The sequence below is a fragment of the Kickxella alabastrina genome (genome assembly GCF_025024165.1).
Source record: "Kickxella alabastrina strain RSA 675 chromosome Unknown BX661scaffold_14, whole genome shotgun sequence".
NCBI classification, from domain to species: Eukaryota; Fungi; Kickxellomycota; class Kickxellomycetes; order Kickxellales; family Kickxellaceae; genus Kickxella; species Kickxella alabastrina.
The window spans coordinates 335,499-356,730 of NW_026251485.1; the positions used below are offsets into that span (position 1 = coordinate 335,499).

At 41.6% G+C, this 21,232-nt stretch overlaps 4 protein-coding genes across 4 annotated transcripts; 2 read left to right on the forward strand and 2 right to left on the reverse strand.

Moving 5' to 3' along the window:
• Positions 1-138: 138 nt before the first annotated feature.
• Positions 139-2,616, reverse strand: BX661DRAFT_205972 (uncharacterized protein; the record flags this gene model as incomplete). The annotated part of the gene is made up of 3 exons (XM_051538607.1): positions 139-1,318; positions 1,402-1,806; positions 2,552-2,616. The coding sequence occupies 3 exons, from the start codon at positions 2,614-2,616 to the stop codon at positions 433-435; spliced, it is 1,356 nt and encodes a 451-aa protein (XP_051391029.1). The 3' UTR covers positions 139-432.
• Positions 2,617-7,693: 5,077 nt separating this feature from the next.
• BX661DRAFT_183899 (uncharacterized protein) lies at positions 7,694-8,247 on the reverse strand. Its single transcript, XM_051536343.1, is given in 5 exon segments — positions 7,694-7,777; positions 7,801-7,825; positions 7,856-7,879; positions 7,899-8,042; positions 8,104-8,247. The coding sequence occupies 2 exon segments, from the start codon at positions 8,185-8,187 to the stop codon at positions 7,938-7,940; spliced, it is 189 nt and encodes a 62-aa protein (XP_051391030.1). The 5' UTR covers positions 8,188-8,247; the 3' UTR covers positions 7,694-7,777; positions 7,801-7,825; positions 7,856-7,879; positions 7,899-7,937.
• A 2,406-nt stretch (positions 8,248-10,653) lies between these two features.
• On the forward strand, positions 10,654-11,376 carry BX661DRAFT_171644 (uncharacterized protein; the record flags this gene model as incomplete). The annotated part of the gene is made up of 1 exon (XM_051533724.1): positions 10,654-11,376. One exon carries the CDS (start codon positions 10,654-10,656, stop codon positions 11,374-11,376), a length of 723 nt encoding a protein of 240 aa, XP_051391031.1.
• Positions 11,377-18,974: 7,598 nt separating this feature from the next.
• Positions 18,975-19,528, forward strand: BX661DRAFT_183912 (uncharacterized protein). Its single transcript, XM_051536344.1, is given in 5 exon segments — positions 18,975-19,118; positions 19,180-19,323; positions 19,343-19,366; positions 19,397-19,421; positions 19,445-19,528. 2 exon segments carry the CDS (start codon positions 19,035-19,037, stop codon positions 19,282-19,284), a joined length of 189 nt encoding a protein of 62 aa, XP_051391032.1. The 5' UTR covers positions 18,975-19,034; the 3' UTR covers positions 19,285-19,323; positions 19,343-19,366; positions 19,397-19,421; positions 19,445-19,528.
• The last annotated feature ends 1,704 nt before the right edge of the window (positions 19,529-21,232 follow it).

Sequence of the window (21,232 nt, forward strand, 5' to 3'; positions counted from 1 at the left end):
CTTTTCTCTGTTACGCAGTGCATTGCAGCATAATTATCTGCGCTATATCGAGAAAGTGTAAGGACATTTGTATGCTTGCAAAACTTTATTGTTTTAGATTGCTCTCGTTTTATTTTTTTAAAATTTTTTGAGTGAAAGAAATATTTATTTGTTAAAAAGTAATAATTACATTGAATAAAATTGGTGGATCGCTAGAATGGTTTGGGCCTAGCTAAGAGCATGTGCAGAATTCTTGCCTCTTGCTGGGCAAGCTCCTCAGGCGTACGCCTTTATGCAAGATTATCACTGGGTATGCTCGTTGAGTTGCAAGGGTCGTTCACTTATTGGAGAAGAGCGAAAAGCTCAGGGCACTTCACAGCCAATTTCTTGCGAAGAGCCTCCATATGTCTGCTAGTTATATCAGGCGTCGCACCGGGGGTGTAGCCAGCCCAGTCATTGCGATAGCCCCATTGTGCCCGGCGTCTGCTTGTTTATCTGTTGCCTCAAAACACAGCACAAGGCAGCAACCTTGCTACGCGGCGCCTTGGAGCTAATGCAGGGTTGGCCGTTCAGGGCACGGGCAGTGGCAATATTGCAGCGGAGAGTGTTAATTGTTGAGTTCGCCGCGGCAAGGTTGTTGTGCACAGTGTCCATCTCGGCGCGAGTATTCTTAGGGCTGCGCTGCAAAGTGTCCACTTTAGCAGAAGAAGAGTTGAGGTTGCGCCGCATAGTGTCTGCCTGAGCGCGAGTATACTCCAGGCTGCGCTGCATAGTTTTCAACTCAGCGCGAGCATACTTGAGGATGCGCTGCAAAGTATGTACCTCAGCGCGAGTATGCTTGAGATTGTTTTGCAAAGTATCTATCTCAGCACGAGTGGAATTAATATTTTTCTGCACAGTGTCTGTCTCGGTACGTGTAGATTCGAGATTGTGCTTTAAAGTGGCTGCTTCTGTGCGAGAAGATTTGAGGTCGTTCTGCAAGATGTCAATCGTAAATCTGGCCGTGGCAAAGTTGGTCTGCATACTGTCCGCTTTGGTTTTCATCAAGTTCAGTTCACAGTGGAGAGTTTCAATTGTATCGTAGGACATATCAAGCTTGCTGCGAGCAGTGTTGGCCTGTACATAAGCTGTGTCTATATTGTCCCGCAGAGTGCTGATTGTGAATATTTTTGAAGAAAGCTCATCGCGCAGGCCGACCACTTCGGTACGAGTGAAAGTGAGCATCTCGAGGAGATTGTTTGCATTGGCAGTCGACAATTCAAGTTGCGCACGCAAAGTCGCAGCCTCATTGGTAGACGATGAAAGAGTGTCGCGCAGAGTGTCGCGCAGAGTGGTCAACCTTGCACAGGTCGAAAGGAAAAGAGAGCCGGCGGCAGCTGCCATACGAAGTGCAATGGTGCTTTCGCGGCTCTTAGAATCAACCATGGCGCGGAGAAGGCAAGCTCGTCACGCAGAATGTTCTCGTTGGCACGAGAAGAGGCCAGATCACTTTGGAGAACCTCCACCTTGGCGTTGGAAGAAGCAAGCTTGCTACGCAGAGAAGCCACTTCAGCACAGAACAAATCGAGCTCAGAGTGAGCATCAGTGAGCTGGGTGCAGGCCATGGCAAGTTCATGGCGCAGAGCGGCCGCCTCAGCGTGGGAGTCGGTGAGGTTGGCGCTGGTGCTGTCAAGGCACGCACGAGTTGAAGTGAGTTCGCATGTCACAGCCTCGAGGATCTCGCGAGTAACGCGCTGCTTGCGCACAAGCACACGAGACTTGGGGTGAGGTAAGTGCTTGGCCACAGGCGGCAACAGCAGGGAATCATAGCAGCGCTCATATTGAGAGCTGCAGCCTTGAAGGACATGTTCAACAATTTGCAAAAAAGGGATGGAAAAAAATAAATAAATATAAAAATGGAAAACTAAAATTTGTTGCTATTTTCTACCTTTATAGGTTTTGTTTTACTTAGTATTTAACTTATAGAGTAGCGGTGTGTCAAAAAGACAAGTGAAAACAGTTCGAGTTTAAACGGGCGCAAAGAAGAGTTTGGGTTTGGGCGAGTCCAAAATGGAATACGGGTATGAACGCAAGTAACAAGTGTTATTTTACAAGAAGATTGGCGTGGAGAGGAAAACTTGGTATTTTTGGAGGAAAATAGGGAAAGAAAAAATGGAGCGAGGGTGGGTGGGAGTATGCCTTTTTTATTTCTAGGGAGCAAGCATCCTTATTGTCGCCTATTTTTTGTGCTGCGACGCTTCGTGCTGTTTCGTGAAAATGCACGTTCTGATTTTGAGCAAATCTGGCCAATGAAATTATTTTAACTTTGAACCGCAACGCGTTTTATTATTTTTATTATTTTTGTGCGATTGCCAAGGGAAAAATACAAACATGGATTTTCCATATCTTTTGCCTAAATGTGGATGATCGGAATGTGCGCGTATGGATCTCCAGTCACTTTTTAATTTACCCTTTTTGGTGACGCGTATCTAGAAAGCAGCTGAAAAATATCTAAATTTGTTGACTCGGAAAAAATAGAACGATTCTTCTATATTATCAAGATGTCTTTTTTCAGTCTGTCAGGCTGCACTACCCCAAGCAGGGCTCAGCAGCAGTAGTATTCCAGTAGCAGTAATAGATGCCGATGTTGACATCCATATTTGTGGTGATGACTGTGCGGGGGATCACGGTCAAACAGGGACTTTTCCTTTGTTTACTTTTCTCCACATGAATCCCAATCGAGTTTTTGCTACGCCAAAAAAAGCATGTCGCGTAAATAATTCACCACCTGCTTGGTTGAATTATTATCACTCTTTTCGATTTGCTTTTCTTCCATCCCTTTCTCTTTTTCTCGAACGCATCGAATAAACGAGGGAAACAAAAAATTCTCAGCTTTTTTGTTTATGGGGAGGGATGAAATAAAAAATAATTCAATTGTTATTGTGTGAAAAAATAGACAATACGCCTGTCAAGATGGGAGGTCAAAAAATAATCGGCGTTTTGATGATTTGGCGCCTTTTTCCTCTACGTTCGACAGATGAAAAAATAATGGCACAATGAAAATTGGTTTGTCGGCACCCTCATTGTCAGAACAGCCAGAAAAAAGTAGCCATTGGCTTAGTTGGTTCACCTTAACGGTACCAAGACAGAACAGCCCAAATATTACAGCTGGTTTCAAACCAGTGGGGGCGATATTCGGGACACGAATGCTGAATGTATCTTATTTGGCCAAAAAAGGCAAAGAAAAGAACCACAGGCAAATCATTTTTCGAAACAGGCGGTTCTAGAAGCCTTATTGCACGCAAACAAGCGTTGTCAAAACGGCGCTTGCTTGCTCGCTTAGTTAGTATTTCTTTTATTTTTGTCAGCACATTAGTGCTTGTTTTCTTTTTTTTGCGCTTGGCCTTGCTAATTCAAAAATAAAATGTCGAATTTGGAATTCAATTTTCCAATTTTCCAAAAAGTTATTTTTGGCTCGATTGTATTGTGCATATTTAATCGAGCCTTGCACAAGCCTCACGTTTAAATCAGAAGCGCATAAACAAAAATTTAGACGGCCCGCGATGAGTAGCTATGGCCATTGTATCAGAATCAGAAACAAGCGACCTGTGTAAGCTTTCTATGAAGCCAGACGATTCTTAAACCATTTGGTGGCCTGCGCCCTAATCGGAACCATTGGTAATTCAACGCCCGCAGGTAGGCACGGTGACGGGTACTATTTGCGCTGATCAGTACATGCAGGAAATGCAGATCAGTATTTATTTTATAGCCAAGGCTCGAATTACATTATATCCACGTGCGCCAATTGGAAATATAATTTTATTTGCTTATTTCCAAAAAAAATCCAAGGCCAGGATTCAAGCTCAGGACTAATCAAACTTTATAAAATAGACAGCGTGACTCAATCCTTTTACAAATATGTATCAGTAGCATTAACTGCGTGACGTATATTTTCTCCTCTTTTTCTTTTCTTTTTCTGTTATATTTTATTTATTAAATTTAAATTCGCTTTTTATTTCTCACCGTTTTCTTCGTCTGCTATGCCACTTTATGAACCATGCGCAGCTTGACTTTTCTTAAGAAGCTTCTCGTCTGACGCTTCTATTCCAGCAAATCAGTGTTCATTTTTTAGCTGGTTTGAATTAATCTGTTGCACAGACTGAAGATATGGAAGTGGATGTTGAGGTCGAGAATCGCAAAACAGGTTTCCACCTACGCGCCGATTGATAGGACACTAATTGGACCATGCAGGCGTAAATTAGGGAGGCATTACATTGATACCCAAACATGCTCCCCATTTTACAATACACACGCATGAGCATATACGCACGAAAACCACAACATTGGCTTCCCAAGATACCGGTCTGCTCGCAGAAAATCCAGTTCATACCAATGGAGCGCACAATTGACAATGTGCACAACAAAGGCAACAAGGCACATATATAAGACAAGGCTAGCCCTAGTAATATTTTAAAAACATCAGTAATAAAACCTTTTATAAAATCACACCTACTTTTTAACACTAGACAACTAGTGCTCCTCACACCCCCTCTTACTATAACAAATCGATTTCGCAAAAAAGGCCTTGTTTTATCCACCCATTCCTCTTTTGTTATTTACTTGTAAAGACAGTCGCTATAATCTGCACGACGGGTATTTATCTTGGCCTGGAACCATGGCCTCTCAAGTTGTCGCTGCACTTGACTAAACCCTTGCTTCCAAGGCCAAATACAAGCATGCCTTTTCGAAGATCTAAGTCTCCCGTAAAAATTTGCACAGGTGACAAGCATAGCATCATGTATTAACTAGGATCCCGCGTAAACAACTGCAATGGCCGAGTGTGGCAGTGAGGATTAATGCTGAAGCAATGTATGTTTTCCAGCTCAAAACAACAAGCAAAGGCTTGGGCTTATGCCTGTACTAGAACTATGCACTGAGCTTAAATCCATTGTCATCGAAATGAGCATCAATATTACCAACCTTATAATCAAGTCAAGCTACTTTTTATAAGTCGACAAGTTAATACAAGCTGACTCACTAGAGATGTGCTGAAGGGTTTAGCACCAAGGCATTAACATGCTGTATATTGCAGTATACAATCACTGCAAGCTGGGATATAGTTGAATGGAGATGTGTGTGAACACCCCCAAAAAAGGCAGCAGCAGTGTAATTGTGACGCCAAAATTGGGCTGGGTCACATGATAACGGAGACGCATGGGATATATGTCACAATTTAGGTATATGGCGTTGCATGCTGCCTTACTGAGATTAATTGATTACGTGTATGGCAATTGAGAAATGATAATAAGTTTTTATTATAGTTTATTTATATGCCAAGAAAAACATATAAAAGGAGCAGCTGTCGAGCAGCCAGGAATTGCTCTTGGAAGAAATAAATATTCTTTATTTTCAAAAGCCATTTGCGTTTATATTTTGTCATGCACTTTATTTTTATCTATTTTATTATTTCATATGTTAATGAATCTGGACTCTCCACCCAGCAGAACTAATAATGCTGTGTGTTGTGCTCTATGAAAATGTGGGTCTAAATTAATATATTCAAGTCTTAAAAATTACTTAAGGAATTGAAAAAAGGGGGCAGCTGTTATGTTAAAAATATATATATTTGAACAAAATGAACTAAAAGAAAGTTAAGAGATGAACAACCTTTTGTTCATATTCATTAGTATTTATGTGTGCGTATGAATTCCCACATATCCAAGTAGGGGATTAACTAGCAATTGATGCATTAATCAATCGCCAAAGACAAGCCACATTTTCTTGTATCACACGCGTGAGTGCACATACACGAAAACCACAACACTGACTTGTCAAGATACCAGTCTGCTTACAGGAGAACCAATTCTCGTCAATGGAGTGTGCAACTGGTGAAGTGCATAACAAAGCAAACGAGATATATATAAGATGAGGTCGGCTTTAGTTACGCTTTTGGTTCCATTGATAATAAAAACCATAAATTAACACCTCACCTTTAACACTACATCATAGTGCTCCACATATATCCCCCTTTTTAAGTTCCCTAAGTAATTTTCTGATACTTGAATATAATAATTTAGACCCACATTTTTATAGAGCATAACAATATTAATATTGGCTTTTTGAGCAATTAAATCATACTTCTGCTACTGGAATTGGTCACTATATCCGGTTATTACAATGACACCACAGCTCATTTTGAAGCATGGAAACAAACGTGTAGACAGACAATTGATTTTAAAATGTAAACATGCTTCTTCAGGACAAAAATAATGATGTTATTGCGAAAATAGTTATTGGTTGATGGCAATCAACTGATTAACCAGTCTTGGCTGTTTAGCAACACAAACAATAAGTCACACAGTGACCAAAGCAATATGCTTTCTACTCTTCACCTTTCGCAGTGCATAGCACTTATTTATTAAATATACTTTATATCATTATAGTTTATCTACACGTTCATAGAACGTTCCTATATTCCAACAATAGTGCTCTAGTTATCAGTTTTATTCAAACAGTTTATGAGAACAGCGTAATGGAATATAAAATAGTTAGAAAAAGTACCAATATCAACGGGACATTATTGTGTTGGATCTAATTCTCTATTTTTTCTTACATCTCTCTTTATATTGCTGTGGCTCCAGATTCTGACTAGCTTGTGATACGCCTTTCTGAGCTCTGATTTCTGCCCCCACATGGTCAGTGACCGCTTGGGCGTCCCACTTGTGCGCTTCTCCAAGGGCTACTTCATACACACTGTCATCGAGTTGCCTGCAATATTTGCAATGATTTATTTTTTTCAATCTGCGCGAAACAGCTACTTGGATATTCATTTACAGAGATAATCAGTGAGCCCAAAGCAAATTAACAACGTCACAAGTGTTTCTTGACTAATCTTGGAGCCAATAAGCAGCATATTAAATGTTTTTCAAGCTAATTTTAATTTGTTTTTATTTTAAATTTCATCTAGCAAGTTTCAGTATATACACAAAATTTTATTAGTTTGTATTGTTATGTAAGAGGGGGTGGGGAGCACTACTGTAATAGTGTTAAATAATAGGTGCAAAATTATAAAGGTTTTATTAGTGTTTCTAAAGTGCTATTATTGCCGGCCTCGCCTTATATATATTTCCTTGTCTTTGTGGCACTCACTGGCAGTTGTGTGCTCCGTTCGCGAGAACTGGTCCTTATGAAAGTAACCCGGGTTTCTGATATGACATAATTGGCATGTCTGTATTCTTGCGCCCAGCACATACATTTCGGGACAGGCAGTATGTCCGGATGTCAGTTGTGGCGCCTAATTTGATCCCCTGTAATTTGGCCCATATCAGATCCATCTGTGAGCTGACGAGAATCTGTCTCATGGTTTTCGCCCTCAGCGTCTACCTCCATATCCTCGGGCTGCATAACAGTATTATACACTCAAAAACGCTGACTCCAGTCATGAGCCGAGCGCAGTGAAAAATAAGAAATTGGCGGTGGACTGGATGTGTAGCCTAGAGTTGCATTGGCAAGCGTGTCAAAGTTCCCAGCAGCTCGAAAGGGATAAAGAAACGTGTAATGAGTATAATCTAGTGGCTGTTATAGTGCCAAAATTTTGTTTGTTTGATTTTCCCACACTTCCTACCTTTTTAGCTCCCTACCTCTATGCCTTTGTATTGCCTGTTTTTTATTTTTATTTTTTTATGAGTTGCATCTACAACATTACAAGCTGATCAGACTTGTAATGATTGCTGTGCCGCCATGTATTTAATAATAAATTTAATAAAACCCCGAGAACATTTTACAATGTTTCAAGGCCCATGGACACTCATCTTTTTTTTGTTTATTCTTTTTTTTTGTTCTGTTGTTTTTTGTTTGTTCTGTTTTTGTTCTTTTTTGTTCTGTTTTTGTTCTGTTTTTGTTCTGTTTTTGTTCTGTTTTTGTTCTTTTTTGTTCTTTTGTTGTTCTTTTTTGTTGTTCTTTTTTGTTCAGGCAATACATTAGCAAGGAGGGCGGGTAGCAGCAAAGGGAGGAGTGGGTAATGAGGAGACAAAATATGAAGATAAGGGCTGGTTGTATGACGAAAGAGGATTTGACGTGGAAAGCTAGTGGGTGTGTTCAAACATTCCCTGGCATAAGTTGTGTTTTGAAAGTGAAAATGTGGACTGTAGATTTTGCGAGCGAAGGGTTGGTTATTGAAAAGTCAAGAGGAGGTAAGTGGTATCCGCGGTCGCTGGTGGTATATTCCATATACAAACATGGTGTGTAAAGTGTAATTGGTAAGTAGTGTTGTAACAAATTGTGGTTGGGATGAGAAACCAAAGAAATGTCTTGGGAAGTGGACGCTCTATTTATATGAAACCTGGCATTCAAATGGATGGATGAGAAAGGCAGCTAAAACAGACCTATCATTTAGAAAAAGAGATGGAAAATAAAAAATACAACGAGTTCGTTTTTCATCAGCCTAAAATAATTTTCCCATGTTTTTTTTGCACCAAGAGGCGTGTATTTTTGTAATTAAACAAGCCCAAACTGCCAAAAATAGTAGCAAAATATATCTCCATGTGCTTGAAAAATGTAAACATTGCATCATTTTGATTCCAACATTGCATCATTTATGCCGTGAAATAAAGTGAAAATGATTTTGATATTTGCAAAAATACAAACATGCATTCGGCCATTTTTGCAAGACAAACAATGATATCTTTTTTTGGGAGGGGGGGCAGATTTTGTTCCGAAAATTTACATGTATATTTAGAGAACCTGGGTAAGAGGCCCAACCTGAAACATAAGCAATTGGTATTTGCTATAAAGGATATTAATCAAAAAATGATATTTATTTTTTCCAAGGAGGACAATTCCTGGCTGCCCGACAGCCAGGAATTATATGCTCTCCTTGGCATGTAAATAACCTATAATAAAACCTATCATCATTGCTCTGATTGCCACATGAGTAATCAATTAATCTCAGTAAGGCAACATGCAAAGCCATGTGCCTTAACTGTGGCATATCATTGGAGTCAATTCACAAACTGATTTGCGTAGCATTGGATGTCAGTGCTTTAAAAGCATGTTCACAAAATGATGAATCATTTCCAGTAATGACATGTACAGGATGCTGCTTCCATTATTGCTAAAAATCCCATGTATAAATAAGACATGGTTTCTCGAATATTCAGTCGGTAGTTCTTTAGGCACTCTTGCTCCTTTTTTTACTCACAACTGCAAACATCTTTATTTTATTTACCAGCAACCATCATTTTCAACATGCAGCTCTTCTAATTCACCACTCTTGCCCTGATTGCCGTTGCTGCCACTGCTGTTGTGTGCGCTGACGCTTATGCCAATGCCATTTTTGACAGGTTTGGAGTGTTTCATTACCCAAAGAAACCCTCTTGGTGCACAAAAAGAGTGCAAAAATATTTTAGGCTAGCAAAACACAGAAACCCACTGCATTTTCATTTTTCCATCTCTTTTTTCAACTGGTAGGGCTTTTTTGCTGCCCTTTTCCATCTATTTGCATGTCTCATTTCATATAAAAAGAGCGCCCAGTTTCCAAGTTTTTTTGGTTCCCTATCTCCCTCCCAACAACCACTTACTTTAAAATACTACCACCTTTTTTCCAATACACACATATTTTCCTAACATTAGGACATCATGACTACAGTACACGCGCACACATGCAGCAGCATTAACTTCGACTTCAACATGGATTATTGGCTTACAATACATAGCTTTTGTGGGAGGGGATCAGACACATACAACAGTTCTCGCACAGCATCATCCATTGGACTACATTGGCTCATATATTATATCCGCCGTCTGCCACAGCCACAGCCATGCTCATTTGCGCATCACAAAAAAATAATGTGTCTAGTAAACATTCGGTAAGATATCTGCAACTGGTCTCATCAATGTCATGTCTGGGATGTCTGGGTATATAAGGGGACCTAAAGAACACCCTTATAATAAAAATCGGGCTGGTTCCATTCCATAAGACCTGTAACTGTGGTATATACAGGGGCCCACAGAACATTTGTTCAATATGAATCCGGCTGGTGATACACCTAAGACCTGAAATCAGAGGCAGTGGAATAGGGGAAGGGCAGGGTTTACCCATATACCTTCTCTAGATTGCCAGCGTCTGGATGGGCTCCTCACAAAATCACAACATGGGCATGGCTAGAAAGAGTAGCGCATGTACCAAACCCAAAGACATGACAACCAGTTGCAAATATCTCCGAGCGTCCAACGACATTTTGCACTCGAAGCTCTATGAGCTCTAAACAGCTATCATTTGCGCGGCAATTATTTTTAGATGGCACTTTACTTTTAACTGCTAATTTTTGTCTTTGCCACCCATCATGGCAGAAAATAAAACCACTGTACATACTGTGATACAAGAAATTGTGGCTAGTTTCTGACGATTGATTAATGAATCAATCGCCAGTTAATTCCCTACTTGGACATGCGGGAATTCAAATACTAATGAATATGAACAGTGGAGGCTGTTCATCTCTCAGCTTTCTTTTAGCTCAAATATATATTTTTAACATAACACTTGGTAGCACCTCCGCACACATTTTTTTGGCATACTTTTTGCTAATATTTTCTACTTGCTGCGTTTTTCTTTGCAAGTAACCTCAGCCTACTTTGGCACAGTTATTTTATTTTACACTATTCTTTATTCCTTATATTTCGTTCTGTCTCCGCACCATGTCGGCCTCTGAACTCCAAGTTGCTACTGGTCCTTTACCTGCTGCAGCTGCACCAGCTCAACTCATGCCTTCAGTGTACTCTGGATTTGCCAAGCTTGCAGAGCACATCCCCTGTTTTGATGGCAAAGTGGAGGCATATCCGCTCAGCATATGGGTAAAGAGTGTGGAGAGGATATTTGCACAGTTAGGTGTGACCCACCCAGAACACAAGGCAGATCTCACATGCATGTGTCTCTCAGAGACAGTTGCTGCTGAGTGGGAAAATTATCTTGATAGTCTGGATGCATCTGGCCCTGCCACTTTTGATGATCTCAGGTCTTATTTGGAGATCACATTTGAGACCATCAGCAGCAGCTTCCACGGCCTGCAGAAGCTCAACCAGCTGCGATTCATGGCTGATGCTGACCTCCTGGCTTTCCACCAGGAGTTTGACCACCTCATATGCTGTGAAAAGATGGATAATCCACAAAATGCCCTCGACTGGTATCGTTTTTGCCTACCAAAGGAGTTTAATAAGGACCTTTTCTCCAAGGACATTGACAGTCTCACTGCTGCTAAAGCCACAGTTCAGCAGGCTTGGAGCACTCGCAAGATGCTGAGGGAGGAAGGGGTTAGAAAACCCTCAACAAAGACCACTCCTAAGGCTGCAACTGCTCATGACCCCATGGCAATGGAAGTCGATGCTATCAATATCTGCGGCAGCTCAGGAAAAAGGGGCTGAGGCAATGGGCTGAAGTATAACCCAAAATGGCACAAATGCACTCAACGTGAATTTGAACAGTGGATCGAAAACAGACAGTGTGTTAATTGTGGCTCAGACGAACATTTTTCGCGTGGTTTCCGGGCTGGAAAGCAAAACAATAGCAATGACAACAGCCGAGGAAATGGTCGCCCAATTAATGTCCGTGTGGTTGGCATTGCCAAGCCGGAGGACAATGACTCTGATCAGGGAAACGCCTTTTGAGTGATGACACAAGTGTCTCTCACTCTGTCGTTAGTAGTACTGGCTTTACATTTATTCAAATAAACGCCAACTCTACTAAAAATCTTGCACACTCACAGGTGCTGGTGCCCTGCAAGCTCGAAAACAACAAAACACTCACTGCCTTGGTTGACTCAGGGGCACAAGGATGCTGCATCTCTCCGCAGACCGTCAATGCCCTCAGGCTGCCAGTCAGCAGGACTGCGATTACCACTGTCGTCCACCTTGCAGATGGCAAGGAATTCTACAGGACCAATGAGTATGTGAAGCTGACGCTGGACGTTGGCATAAAGGGCTGCATGATTATGATGTGCTGTTGTGTTGTGCCGATTGGGGAGGAACTTCTCATTGGCATGTCGTGGTTGGCACCACATGATGGCACTGTATTCTGCAGTAAATGGCATGGCCCTGAGTACAATGGCAAGGATGACAGTCGGCTATATATTTCCAGATTGAAGTGCACAAATTACAGCCATGGTGGAAAGAAGCAGGCAAATTGCAGAGCTATCTCAGTCAATCAGCTACCTACAATGCTGCGGGATGAACATGAGGTCGCTCAAATTGACATGTTTGTTGCTGTTGTGCAGAGCAAGGAAGGCACAGCCAGCATCATTGCCTCCACAAATTTCGCTGACCAGAAACATGCTGCCACCATCCAACAAGAGTTTTCTGACGTCTTTGGGATACCACCGAAAGGACTGCCACCAACGCACATAGTAGACCATGCCATTGATTTGCTTCCAGGAGCACGCCCACACTCACAGCAACCATACCGCCTGTCGCATTTTGAGAATGACGAACTGGAGAAACAGCTCTATGAGATGATTGAGCTGGGCTACATCAAATGCTCTGTATCGCCGTGGGGTGCACCTGTACTTTTTGTGAAGAAGAAAGATGGCACCATGCAGATGTGCGTCGATTACCGCCAGTTGAATGAGGTAACAGTCAAAGACTCATTCATGATTCTGCATATCGATGATTTCCTTGACATGACAAATGGTGCCCAGTATTTCACAAAGCTGGACCTGTGCACAGCCTACCACCAAGTACATGTAAGGAAAGGCGATGAACCAAAGACAGCATTTAGCACTCGTTTTGGCAGTTTCCAGTACCATGTGCTGCCATTTGGCCTGTGCAATGCACCAGCGACATTCCAGCAAGTAATCCAGGATGCATTAAAAGAGCAGATTAACAAATACTGTGTCGCCTACCTTGATGACATCCTTATCTTCTCGGCCACACCTGAGGAACACATTCAGCATGTCCAGTCTATGCTCAAGACACTACGTGGTGAGCAGCTGTATTGCAAAGCCACCAAATGTGAACTGTTTAAACCCACAGTTGAGTTTTTAGGACATGTTGTGTCACACAACAAGATCTGCATGGACCCGCAAAAGGTTGCTACTATTAATGAGTGGAAGCCACTTAAAGATGTTACTGATGTGCGCTGCTTCCATGGCACCTGCAATTTTTACCGGCAGTTTATCCGTGATTTTGCCGAAATTGCACGGCCACTCACTGACCTTTTGAAGGCTGGTCAGTTTGAGTGGACTGCCGAGGCGCAGAAAGCATTTGGTATGCTCAAGAAAGCACTGTGTTCCCAACCTGTGTTGCAGCCGTTCGACCCCCAACTTCCCAAACGTGTGGAGACAGATGCATTGGATTATGCCATTGGAGCTGTGTTACACCAGAAACGCGATGACGGCTGGCACCCAGTTACATTCCTGTCATGCAGACTGACACCAGCAGAAAGCAAGCATGCAATCTATGGCAAAGAGCTGCTGGCCATTATTGCAGCACTGTTGGGCTGGCGCCACTATCTATTAGGGACAGAGTTTGAAGTATTGACAGATCAGCATGCATTGAAGCATTTGAAGAGCCAGGCACATGTCAACCCTCAGTTTGCTAGGTTCTTGACAATTATCACTGAATTCGATTTTACAATTACTTACCAGGAGGGAAAGTTCAATACAGTGGCAGATGCACTGTCACGGCCACCATGTGAGGAGCTGTCAACAAAAGAAGCAAGCTACCAAGAAAAACTGGAGCAGATGCTACACATCACACATAAGGACATGCTGTTTACAGACAGCCCATTGTCAAGCAGACTTTCATCAGAAAGTCCATTGCCCAGAACATCAGTCGAGAAGGCTCCTCACTGCACAACAACATCTGCACACATTCACGCAGAGCCTGCTATTTCGGCGAACCCTATACCAGTGCCACCACTGCCAGCATCTACACCACCATCACTGCCAGTGCTTTCCACGCCATCATCCCCCACTATGCCAGCACTAGGGGATCTCCTTGGGAAACAGTTTTTGGTGCTACGAGATACTCCACAACCATGCCCAAAGCCAATGACGACAGAGTATCTAACATGCCACATTAGCGACAGTGAGAGCTCAGATTCTGATAACAGTGGTGCATGCTCACCAGGTATTGTCCGCTCAGCAGTCGAAATTTCCGAGAATATAGACACAATCTCTCAACAGAGGGAGGAGGGGGAGTTGTTAGTACCAAGCAGAGCACCGATGGAGGATGTCACACCCACATGCAAGCAAGGAATTGCAATGGACACAGGTGACTTGAGTGATGACCAACATGACATTGACATGAACACTGTCACAATTGCACAGCCAGTAGTACTCTCACAGGCGTCCGACTCTTACAAGGGCGATAAGAACTTGGAGACCATTGTTGACATCCTACAGCAAAGTGACACAAGTGCAGCCAAACGCAAAAAGGTCCAGCAATACTCCCTCCGAAATGATGTACTGCGCAAGAAAAACCGGTGCTGCATTGGCAACAAGCGCCTGAGAGCTAAACTGATTGCTGAATTCCATGACACTGCGACTGCCATGCACCAGGGAGTGGACAGGACATACCAGAGCCTGCAGAAGCACTACTATTGGTCGAGGATGATCAACGATGTCACTGAGTTCGTCAATTCCTGTGACGCATGCCAGCGGACTAAGCCAAATAACCAGAAGTATGGTCTACTGCAGAGTCTCGAGCAGCCAACGAGACCTTGGTCTGACATATCCATGGACTTCATCATGCATCTCCCTGTGGCTGGTGGATATGACTCAATTATGATCGTTGTTGATCGCCTGTCAAAGATAGTACATTGCATTCCAACGAAGGACAGCGTCACAGACGAGCAGACCGCTGAGCTCCTCATTGACAGGGTGTTCCATTACCATGGCATGCCACGCACAATTGTGTCTGATCGCGATCCAAAGTTTACGTCAACTTTCTGGAAAACACTGTTTAAGCATTTTGGCACACAGCTTAAGATGAGCACGGCACATCACCCACAGACTGACGGCCAGACTGAGTGCGCTAACCGCACCATTGAAGGTATGCTCCGGGCGGTCACCAACATGCAACAAAACGACTGGCACAAGCATTTAGCGCTGACAGAATTTGCCTACAATTCGTATGAAAATGGCTCCACGAAAGTCACACCATTCTTCTGCAACTATGGTCAGGAACCATATGTACCAGCGATGCTCAACAACCCGGACAGCAGCGACAGTATCACGGCGACCCAGCGTGCCAGACTCCTAAAAGAGATCATCAAGTCGGTAAAGGAGAGCATTATGCTATCACAGGAACGCGCCGCCAGGTACCACGATGAAGGATGCGTCGAAAGCCAAATCAAGAAAGGCGACGAGGTGTTGATCGCGCGCAAGCTAGCAAACCCCGAATACGTGCAGTCGTCCCAGAAGGCGTTTGGTGACAGCTGGATTGGCCCATACAAGGTTGAGGAGACTGTCGGCAAAAACGCCCTCCGCATTGCTTTGCCACCTGAAATTCGAATTCACCCGGTTGTTTCAATTTGCTTCGTCAAGCCGTATACACGCTCAGTTCAATTTAAGCGTGCTCATGAGTCACAACCACCACCAGTAAATAGGTCTGACGCCGAGGAGTACGAGTTGGAATGCATTGTGGACCACCGAGACAAACGTAATTTTGGTCGACAATATTTGGTGCGCTGGAAAGGTTATAGCAAGGATAAAGATGAGTGGATTCACGAAAGAATGTTAGGAAACGCAAAAGGCGCGTTAAACAAATACCTAGTCTTCAAGAACAGATGGACAAGCCTAGAGGGGAAGAGTGTGATACAAGAAATTGCGGCTTGTCTCCGGCGATTGATTAATGAATCAATTGCCAGTTAATTCCATACTTGGACATGCGGGAATTCATATGCACATATAAATACTAATGAATATGAACAGTGGACGCTGTTCATATTCATTAGCCTTCTTTTAGTTTAAATATATAGTTTTAACATAACAGCAACTCAAAAATAGCAACGTTAATGCAATGCTGCGCAGCCTGAAGACATAGAAGTAGATGTCGAGGTTGAGGATCGTGAAACAAGGTTCCATCTGCATGCTAGTTGATAGGGTACTAATTTGATTATGCAGGCGTAAATTAGGGAGGCATCATAATGATGCCCAGGCATGCTCCCCATTTTGCAATGCACACGCGTGAGTGTACATACACTAAAACCACAACATTGGCTTGCCAAGATACCGGTTTGCTTGCAGAAGATCCAGTTCTTGCTAACGGAGCGCAAAATTGAAAATGTGCACAACAAAGGCGACAAGGCACATATATAAGACAAGGCTGGCCCTAGTAGCATTTTAGGAACATCAGTAATAAACCCTTTTATAAAATCACCCATACCTTTTAACACTAGACAACTAGTGCTTCTCACACCCCCTCTTACCATAACAATACAGCCACATTGTTTGTATGCTTGCTGTCATTTCTTATTTTATATTTATTTTTACCAACACTCTCTTATCAACTAAACAGCAAACTAAGCACAACACAGATTAACCTGGACAAGTGCCCAATAGTTGTACATGTATTCGTGTTCGATGGCTGTTGCACATGATCAACTAAAACACAGACTAAATCAGCGGCTGCAAAAGTGCATGCAAACTAAAATTATGCAATTTATTGTTCTAATATTATCTGATTTTTTTGAGCGATATTTACGAAATTCATTCTCTTGGCTTTCAGTCTAATTTTTGTAATTAAATTTTCAATGGAAACTTCGGGGGTGTATGTGTTATGTTAAAAATATATATTTGAGCTAAAAGAAAGCTGAGAGATGAACAGCCTCCACTGTTCATATTCATTAGTATTTGAATTCCCGCATGTCCAAGTAGGGAATTAACTGGCGATTGATTCATTAATCAATCGTCAGAAACTAGCCACAATTTCTTGTATCACAGTATGTACAGTGGTTTTATTTTCTGCCATGATGGGTGGCAAAGACAAAAATTAGCAGTTAAAAGTAAAGTGCCATCTAAAAATAATTGCCGCGCAAATGATAGCTGTTTAGAGCTCATAGAGCTTCGAGTGCAAAATGTCGTTGGACGCTCGGAGATATTTGCAACTGGTTGTCATGTCTTTGGGTTTGGTACATGCGCTACTCTTTCTAGCCATGCCCATGTTGTGATTTTGTGAGGAGCCCATCCAGACGCTGGCAATCTAGAGAAGGTATATGGGTAAACCCTGCCCTTCCCCTATTCCACTGCCTCTGATTTCAGGTCTTAGGTGTATCACCAGCCGGATTCATATTGAACAAATGTTCTGTGGGCCCCTGTATATACCACAGTTACAGGTCTTATGGAATGGAACCAGCCCGATTTTTATTATAAGGGTGTTCTTTAGGTCCCCTTATATACCCAGACATCCCAGACATGACATTGATGAGACCAGTTGCAGATATCTTACCGAATGTTTACTAGACACATTATTTTTTTGTGATGCGCAAATGAGCATGGCTGTGGCTGTGGCAGACGGCGGATATAATATATGAGCCAATGTAGTCCAATGGATGATGCTGTGCGAGAACTGTTGTATGTGTCTGATCCCCTCCCACAAAAGCTATGTATTGTAAGCCAATAATCCATGTTGAAGTCGAAGTTAATGCTGCTGCATGTGTGCGCGTGTACTGTAGTCATGATGTCCTAATGTTAGGAAAATATGTGTGTATTGGAAAAAAGGTGGTAGTATTTTAAAGTAAGTGGTTGTTGGGAGGGAGATAGGGAACCAAAAAAACTTGGAAACTGGGCGCTCTTTTTATATGAAATGAGACATGCAAATAGATGGAAAAGGGCAGCAAAAAAGCCCTACCAGTTGAAAAAAGAGATGGAAAAATGAAAATGCAGTGGGTTTCTGTGTTTTGCTAGCCTAAAATATTTTTGCACTCTTTTTGTGCACCAAGAGGGTTTCTTTGGGTAATGAAACACTCCAAACCTGTCAAAAATGGCATTGGCATAAGCGTCAGCGCACACAACAGCAGTGGCAGCAACGGCAATCAGGGCAAGAGTGGTGAATTAGAAGAGCTGCATGTTGAAAATGATGGTTGCTGGTAAATAAAATAAAGATGTTTGCAGTTGTGAGTAAAAAAAGGAGCAAGAGTGCCTAAAGAACTACCGACTGAATATTCGAGAAACCATGTCTTATTTATACATGGGATTTTTAGCAATAATGGAAGCAGCATCCTGTACATGTCATTACTGGAAATGATTCATCATTTTGTGAACATGCTTTTAAAGCACTGACATCCAATGCTACGCAAATCAGTTTGTGAATTGACTCCAATGATATGCCACAGTTAAGGCACATGGCTTTGCATGTTGCCTTACTGAGATTAATTGATTACTCATGTGGCAATCAGAGCAATGATGATAGGTTTTATTATAGGTTATTTACATGCCAAGGAGAGCATATAATTCCTGGCTGTCGGGCAGCCAGGAATTGTCCTCCTTGGAAAAAATAAATATCATTTTTTGATTAATATCCTTTATAGCAAATACCAATTGCTTATGTTTCAGGTTGGGCCTCTTACCCAGGTTCTCTAAATATACATGTAAATTTTCGGAACAAAATCTGCCCCCCCTCCCAAAAAAAGATATCATTGTTTGTCTTGCAAAAATGGCCGAATGCATGTTTGTATTTTTGCAAATATCAAAATCATTTTCACTTTATTTCACGGCATAAATGATGCAATGTTGGAATCAAAATGATGCAATGTTTACATTTTTCAAGCACATGGAGATATATTTTGCTACTATTTTTGGCAGTTTGGGCTTGTTTAATTACAAAAATACACGCCTCTTGGTGCAAAAAAAACATGGGAAAATTATTTTAGGCTGATGAAAAACGAACTCGTTGTATTTTTTATTTTCCATCTCTTTTTCTAAATGATAGGTCTGTTTTAGCTGCCTTTCTCATCCATCCATTTGAATGCCAGGTTTCATATAAATAGAGCGTCCACTTCCCAAGACATTTCTTTGGTTTCTCATCCCAACCACAATTTGTTACAACACTACTTACCAATTACACTTTACACACCATGTTTGTATATGGAATATACCACCAGCGACCGCGGATACCACTTACCTCCTCTTGACTTTTCAATAACCAACCCTTCGCTCGCAAAATCTACAGTCCACATTTTCACTTTCAAAACACAACTTATGCCAGGGAATGTTTGAACACACCCACTAGCTTTCCACGTCAAATCCTCTTTCGTCATACAACCAGCCCTTATCTTCATATTTTGTCTCCTCATTACCCACTCCTCCCTTTGCTGCTACCCGCCCTCCTTGCTAATGTATTGCCTGAACAAAAAAGAACAACAAAAAAGAACAACAAAAGAACAAAAAAGAACAAAAACAGAACAAAAACAGAACAAAAACAGAACAAAAACAGAACAAAAAAGAACAAAAACAGAACAAACAAAAAACAACAGAACAAAAAAAAAGAATAAACAAAAAAAAGATGAGTGTCCATGGGCCTTGAAACATTGTAAAATGTTCTCGGGGTTTTATTAAATTTATTATTAAATACATGGCGGCACAGCAATCATTACAAGTCTGATCAGCTTGTAATGTTGTAGATGCAACTCATAAAAAAATAAAAATAAAAAACAGGCAATACAAAGGCATAGAGGTAGGGAGCTAAAAAGGTAGGAAGTGTGGGAAAATCAAACAAACAAAATTTTGGCACTATAACAGCCACTAGATTATACTCATTACACGTTTCTTTATCCCTTTCGAGCTGCTGGGAACTTTGACACGCTTGCCAATGCAACTCTAGGCTACACATCCAGTCCACCGCCAATTTCTTATTTTTCACTGCGCTCGGCTCATGACTGGAGTCAGCGTTTTTGAGTGTATAATACTGTTATGCAGCCCGAGGATATGGAGGTAGACGCTGAGGGCGAAAACCATGAGACAGATTCTCGTCAGCTCACAGATGGATCTGATATGGGCCAAATTACAGGGGATCAAATTAGGCGCCACAACTGACATCCGGACATACTGCCTGTCCCGAAATGTATGTGCTGGGCGCAAGAATACAGACATGCCAATTATGTCATATCAGAAACCCGGGTTACTTTCATAAGGACCAGTTCTCGCGAACGGAGCACACAACTGCCAGTGAGTGCCACAAAGACAAGGAAATATATATAAGGCGAGGCCGGCAATAATAGCACTTTAGAAACACTAATAAAACCTTTATAATTTTGCACCTATTATTTAACACTATTACAGTAGTGCTCCCCACCCCCTCTTACATAACAATACAAACTAATAAAATTTTGTGTATATACTGAAACTTGCTAGATGAAATTTAAAATAAAAACAAATTAAAATTAGCTTGAAAAACATTTAATATGCTGCTTATTGGCTCCAAGATTAGTCAAGAAACACTTGTGACGTTGTTAATTTGCTTTGGGCTCACTGATTATCTCTGTAAATGAATATCCAAGTAGCTGTTTCGCGCAGATTGAAAAAAATAAATCATTGCAAATATTGCAGGCAACTCGATGACAGTGTGTATGAAGTAGCCCTTGGAGAAGCGCACAAGTGGGACGCCCAAGCGGTCACTGACCATGTGGGGCAGAAATCAGAGCTCAGAAAGGCGTATCACAAGCTAGTCAGAATCTGGAGCCACAGCAATATAAAGAGAGATGTAAGAAAAAATAGAGAATTAGATCCAACACAATAATGTCCCGTTGATATTGGTACTTTTTCTAACTATTTTATATTCCATTACGCTGTTCTCATAAACTGTTTGAATAAAACTGATAACTAGAGCACTATTGTTGGAATATAGGAACGTTCTATGAACGTGTAGATAAACTATAATGATATAAAGTATATTTAATAAATAAGTGCTATGCACTGCGAAAGGTGAAGAGTAGAAAGCATATTGCTTTGGTCACTGTGTGACTTATTGTTTGTGTTGCTAAACAGCCAAGACTGGTTAATCAGTTGATTGCCATCAACCAATAACTATTTTCGCAATAACATCATTATTTTTGTCCTGAAGAAGCATGTTTACATTTTAAAATCAATTGTCTGTCTACACGTTTGTTTCCATGCTTCAAAATGAGCTGTGGTGTCATTGTAATAACCGGATATAGTGACCAATTCCAGTAGCAGAAGTATGATTTAATTGCTCAAAAAGCCAATATTAATATTGTTATGCTCTATAAAAATGTGGGTCTAAATTATTATATTCAAGTATCAGAAAATTACTTAGGGAACTTAAA